At 35.7% G+C, this 6,536-nt stretch overlaps 1 protein-coding gene across 4 annotated transcripts in view; it reads right to left on the bottom strand.

The window, feature by feature from the left end:
• CD44 (CD44 molecule (Indian blood group)) overlaps window positions 1–6,536 on the bottom strand; it is a 46,831-nt gene that overhangs the window by 8,021 nt on the left and 32,274 nt on the right. Inside the window, exons 7-9 of one of the 4 annotated variants that reach the window (XM_042814371.1) lie at window positions 4,564–4,668; window positions 1,968–2,147; window positions 60–747 (exon numbers count right to left, since the gene is read on the bottom strand). The exons of 2 other annotated variants lie outside the window; for them this stretch is intronic. In XM_042814371.1, the coding sequence (XP_042670305.1) occupies window positions 494–747; window positions 1,968–2,147; window positions 4,564–4,668 (539 nt within the window). In that variant the 3' untranslated portion in view covers window positions 60–493. Of the gene's footprint in view, window positions 1–59; window positions 748–1,967; window positions 2,148–4,563; window positions 4,669–6,536 lie in introns of those variants that run through there. One more of the 4 variants, XM_042814372.1, reaches the window with a different exon arrangement.

The raw sequence follows: 6,536 nt of genomic DNA, 5'->3' as shown, positions 1-6,536 counted from the left end.
TGTTTTGTCCCCCTTTACATCCTCATTGCTACATTTTGAAATATTAATTTCATGCACTTCATATCTTAATCCAAAAGATTCCCCAGACAGTGGGCACAACGGAGAGGACATGGAGGAAGCAATCAGGGGAATTTCTGGACCAGTTCTCTTTCTGATCACAGATCCTCAATGTTAGTGTCATTTCCAAATTATTCTACAGAGCATTTTACCTTGCAGTTATCATTCTTGGCAGTAAAGAAGCCTTTCTGCAACCACTCATGCTCCTTTGCTGCTCAAGATTATATGAATAGTTACAAATTATGGAATATATTTATTATTTGAACATCTGTTTATAGCAGTAGTAAGAGTAGTTTTCCTAACAGAATTATCATGTTACTTGTAAGTTTTATAGAAAGACATATTTGAAATCCTATATCTCAACACCATCCAGGCAGATCACAGAGAAAATGAGTCGCTTTGTAATCTTTGTCACAGACTTAAGGACATCAGTAAGCTACCTGCTTTCTAAGTCATGCAATAGCTTTCCAAGACAAGATATCTGAAAGGCAGAAATGATGAAATATGCATCATTGATATTATGACTAGTACCTGTATTAGAAGACTCTTTTTCATGATTACTCTCTCTGGAAGGAATAACTCTATCCATTATAGTGGATTGTGTGGAATAATCTTCCTTGCCCCAGTCTGGATACACCAATGGGTCTTGCGCTGAGTCATTCTGTTTGGCCCCATGATTGGAGACCATAGCTGTTATGATGATGGTGAAGCAATTATGAAGTCAGTACATAAAGATCCATTTCTCATATTATTCTCCTCTTCGGTTCTTGTCTCTATGACAGGCCTTGCTCACATGTCTACTACATTTAATGGCAAAGAGAAGTAAAGCAGATTTTCTTCTCATTATGGTTTATGTTTAGAAAGGCTGCCTACTGACACCAATAGGATTGAATCCTTTCTCAAACTGAGCATATGCTTTTCAGAATCAGCGTATCTCCTTGACTTTCAAAAGTATTTCCCTGACTCATGCACCTCATGACTTCATATTGGTTGAATATCAAACTAATATCCACTAATGTGTAAGTAAGAAATGCAAAGTATCTGGAAGAATCTGACCTGTTGGTAAGATTTTAATCACAGAATTTTATGTATTGACTATATTCAACTTTTTCCCCCTCAATTTCATGATAGAGCATCCCAAATAACAATGTATATCTCCTCTTCAGTGTTTGATAATTATCAAGAACAGATGGCACTGCTTAGTACAGCACATCAGTCATTAACTAGCAAACAATACACTCACAGGGACATCAACAACTAATATTTATCAATTTTCGGACACTAGTTTTACTGTAGAACTTCATCATTTACGTTTCAATTTCTTTGAGAAACCTCTCTTTTCTTCCACACTATGCTTTTTTCGTTCACTTCAATATCATCTTGTCATATTTCAAAAGTGAAATGAGTAGATACTTTGGATACTATTGAGTTAGTTAAAATTGCCATATAAAAAAAAAATAGTGCAAAAATCAGCTCCAATAATGACTTGCAACAGGAGCGTGAACACAATTCACAAATATTATTCACAAATGAAAAAATGCAACAGATATCACTGTTTTTCTTTTTAAACATTCACTGTTTCCTGCAGATGTAACCCTTGCAGATAATCTGGTAAAGCCTTGTGACTGCATGACATAGAACGCTGAATGTAAGAGACAATTCCAGTGTTATTTCACTATAGGTCTTGACACACGATGCAAAGGAGAGAGAAAGCAAAGTTCCAAGACTAATTTTGAAGAATAGATTAAAAAAAAATAAATTTAAAAGGTAATCAATAGATCTGTATTGCTGGGGTTTATCCACAAAACATTTGTTATGACCTCGGATTACTAAATTGTTCATAAAATCTTTCTGAAACTAAACCTTAAGTAAACTCGGATAATATACTAGAATTTAAGTTGCAATGTTACCTGTAAAAGAAGTTTCCTTTTCAGTATCATTTTCACCTGGAGGAGTAAATTCTTGTTGTTCAGTAGCCCCAGTGGTGTTTGCAGGATTTTGTCCTTGACTGATCCATCCATTGTGAACACTGTGTAATAGTGGATGTTGGGTTGGTCCTTGACGTTTTTCAGTTTCACTTGTAACAAGTGCTGATAAGATGATGATTGAATCAATAATGATCAAAATACCCAACAGCAGTCATACTATCCTTATCTTCAGTATCCTTATCTGCAGTAAGGTTGGATTTTGTGTTTTCCTTTTTTCCTTAATTTGTTGCAATGGGTGTGAAATGAAAGACGGAAAGAAATAAAGCTCCTTTGGAAACCAAAGTCTGTTTTGCCCAGGAAAGCATCACCAGTATCAGTGGAAGATTTAAGTTTGCTACAGAGTACCCAATGACCAGTGGCAGAATAAAGCTATAGGAAAAGCAGTAGAAGACACAGCAATAACAGCTTGCATCTCTACTTTGTATTTATTAACACTAACTTAATTAGTTGAGTCTGTGGATTTGGGGTTTATAAAAGTGAAAGAGATGATGAAATTGCTCTTCTGAGTAAATGTATCAACTACACAATTTCAAGGAAGGCTCTGAGGAAGTAGCCACTGCTTCTGGGAGTGGAAGAATATTTAGTTGGATGAATGAAATGAATAAGTTCATATATTTGAGGCTGAAAAGCATACTAGTCTTGAACTGAGTAATGATTAAAGCTAAAATAAATTAAATACTCAATGTTTGATTTACTGTTTACATAGCAGAAGATGCAATCAGAAGTGATTTGAAGTACCACCACCTCAAGAGATTTTGTAATAAACATTAAAAGGGTTAGAAAACATACATCAGAAAAGAATACCTGTAACACCAAGGTGAGCATTAGAATCCAAATTTAAAAAAAAAGGAAAAGAAATAATAGAAAAAAGCATTAGGTAGCAAATACTTCCACAAATGATGTATGAAAGCAAAAATAAAGGTCCCAACTAGAGGATACATAGAATGAACTGGAGCTGTTGCACATGCAGTAAGTCACCAGCTAGAGAAACCTACAATAAGCATTTTCCAAAAAAGAACAGAAATGGGGAGAGATACATCTTCAAATGATGAAATGTTCATAAAGAGAGCATTCCAACAAATGTAATTCATTATTTTCATAATTAGAAAAATATTGAGAGATAATCCTGTAAAATATGGTCCTGAATTTGCAGCTAGTAGGAGATTAAAACTAAGAAAAGTACGAACACATTAGTTAACAACATTTCAGAACTAAAATAAAGTTTTCACAGAAATTCTTTCCAGGTGATTAAAGCTCCTGCCCAATGCCAACTGAATTGTTCCCAGAAACCCCAGGACCATAAAGAAATGTCCGTAGCTAATGAAGGCAGATCCAAAGAATTACCACAGAAGGAAGAAAATGGTTGCCTTTACAGAGGGATAATAAAGCTTTCCACAAGTCCAGCTGTAGAAAGGTACATCTTCAGCTATTCAGTTTTGATCTTCTTTTTAACAAGATAAAATGGCATTGTTGCCAAAAACAAAGTTCATATTTAGCTATACTTTAAAAACAAACAAACAAACAGCAACAAACTGGAAACTATTTATGTACACAGCAAAAACAGCTGGAGAATGCACTCCGTAAGCCTTTGCCTACAGAGATTTTTGAACTTGAAGAAAGTGATAATTGAGAATTTTCAATAGCTCGGTTGGCTAATGACACTAACACCAGAAGGAAAATGTTCACATTGCTCTGGAGATAGCATCTTATCTTTTGTACCCCAGTTGGGAATGCAGTGTTTACTGTTCTATTTAAAACGGACCCTCAGGAGTAACAGATCCTAGGCTGAGCCTTTTGTCTTCAAGACCACATTGTAGTACCGGCTGGATAATTTTTTAACCTAACATGGCCAAATTTATGCTACTATTATTATCTTATTATCCTATTATCCCACGCTGAAGAATCTACTTAAATCAATCTGAGCTTTATATCTGCAGGTTTTCCACCCACATATTTTTCAAATATTGCCCTGGATGTTTCTGTAAGTATTCCTATACTTTCACGTCTACTAAGCAATGGAAAGAGTAGGTGGTTACTGTTTAGTTTTGTCACATTTGTATCTGCCAAAAACTTGTTTTTCAAGAGGCCTGATGTAACTGAGAAGTTATGGTTAATCTAACTTTCATGTTTTTGAATCACCAATGCTATTTTCTGTCTTTGTCTTCAGATATTACAATAGAATTTCACAGTGAAAAAGGGGGATTTTTCTTCACCAAGCTGGGCCTACAATTACATGTTGCAATCTGCTCAGTTTTATTACACCACTGGCAGTGCAAGCTTTAAAACCCCAGAGATATGTGGGGAAGGGGAAAGTAATGAATATTAGGTGCAAAAGATAAATTTGGAGTGACAGATGAATGCCATAGATGTCACCTCTGAGGTCTATAGCACAAATAATATGAAGTTATAACCAAAGCTAATGATATGGGAATTACAATTAGCAGCACTGTGAGATTGCTAGACTTCACTGTATTATGTCACAAATCTGAGTATTATCTGAAATGTTTAATAGCTTTACCCCTGCCAGCAGAGCTAGGATATCTCTCCTCTTCATCTGTGTAGGAGGGTTTCCAATAATCTTGTGTGGAGACATCCAGAAGCGTTTCACGTTGTGAGTCCACAGCTGTCAGGACAATGGAGGATTCAATGCTGATCATGCTCTACTTCTATCATTATTACACTACTGTTAGTGTGTGCCATAAAGATAGGGGATAATGGATATGCATGCATAACTAAATGATAGTCACACTATTCTTCTTATCAAGTTTCTTTACACCAAGCTAGTATTCCTTTTCTTTGCATCAGACAGATGCAAAGACTTGCAGGAATAATGGTGGAAACAAGAGATAGAAGAATGACATATAACAGAAGTAGTGCAAAACTGTTACAGCAGTTACAGACATTTAAATTTGAGTTTAAAGAATAATACTGGGCCTAAAGAAGACTGTAGGTGTCTGAGGAAATGTAAAACATTCTTGCTAAGTATTCAACAAGTATTCAGATTTATGAATGAGAGCACTACAATAGCCACCTAGTATTAGTCAATAAAGTTATAGTACAGTTGAAATGATAAAACAAAACTGCCACAAGAGGCTATGATCAGAAACTGCATACATTTTCACCCAGAGAGTATGCAAACATCACTAGCCCGTACAGCTGGCATAGTATATGCCATATGGAAAAAGTCAGAGAGTAAAACGCAGAGAGCAAAAGCTAAATGAATAAAAACCAGAAACATCTAAAGGTTAGACAAAAGAAAAAGAAACCCTAAACAAGTTGAGTCATTCATTTTGTATCTTTCTGAAAAACAAAGACTACAGCTGAGAAAAAGGCAAAATTTGACAACATTCAGATGAAGAAAATAGTGAAATACTTAAAAGTACAGATTTATTGACACTACAAAGTACTCGAGTGCACAAGAAAAATACACAATAAGATGTGCTTAAATTATATTAAATTAAATTTTAAAGTAGTGATATGTTACTATCTTTGAGCAAGTTAAAGTGATAGAGTGACAATTTCTAATGAAATGGGAAGGGAGATTGGCTTTAGTCTTCCATATAATAAGTAGACTCTGTATAACAGAGCCAAGAAATCTAAGAAAATGTATCAACAAATAGTGATGAAGGCCATGGTTATATTTCAGCAAAGATGTGGTGAATGTTATAAATAACACAAGATAGAAACAATTTAATACCGTTTTTCTCCAAAAAAAGAAAAACTTGGAAAAAATTATAAACATTTCTTCCAGGAAGTGCAGATGTTGAACTACTGGGTTAAAACAGGGATGAAAGTGACATGTCAACATTAAGTAATGAAGCAATAAATTCTCTAACATCCTTTTACCAGTGACAAGAATGTAATTTTGGAAAGAATTGATAAGAAGAATGCACACTCTTCCCAAAACATATATGTAGCAACAGGTGAGAAATATATGATAAAAAAGGGAAAAAAGAAAAACAAATACACCCAAAGGGAAAGGAAATTCCTAACTAGTACTTTAAGCAAAGCACCATGTCAGCATGACATTCTTTACCCCTGGTTGACTGTGTGGGTTCTTGGGTCTTCTCTCTGGGATTCGACAACCACCACTGGTATAAAAACGGATTCCACTGAGCTTGGGTGGTGGTTTTCTCCAGGTTGTCATGATGAGGCTCTGGAGCTGCTAGGATGTGATTCATTGAACCAAAAAATTGTTATTTCTTGAGAGGCTTACTTTCTTCAGCCTAAGCCAAGTCCACCAGCACCAGCACCCTGAGCATGCTCATGCCACTGAGAGAGATGTGAGCACAAAGGGAATGTATGAACTTGGGAATCAGTACATTCCTGAAACTCATAGATAGCTGAAAGACAGACTGTGGGCAATCCCAAGAAAGAACATGGTTGCTTGGGAGGAGGCATCACAAAGCCCTCTGAGTCTTTCCTTGCCATTTAGCGTGTTAAAGAGTTCCTTACAGACTGTGCCAGTAGGAGAAAAAGCAGATAGCCTCC

Source organism: Centrocercus urophasianus, unplaced genomic scaffold (genome assembly GCF_019232065.1).
Source record: "Centrocercus urophasianus isolate 14NV4802_14NV808 unplaced genomic scaffold, USGS_Curo_1.0 seq_14, whole genome shotgun sequence".
NCBI lineage: Eukaryota > Metazoa > Chordata > Aves > Galliformes > Phasianidae > Centrocercus > Centrocercus urophasianus.
This window is presented reverse-complemented; position numbering and strand designations above follow the sequence as displayed.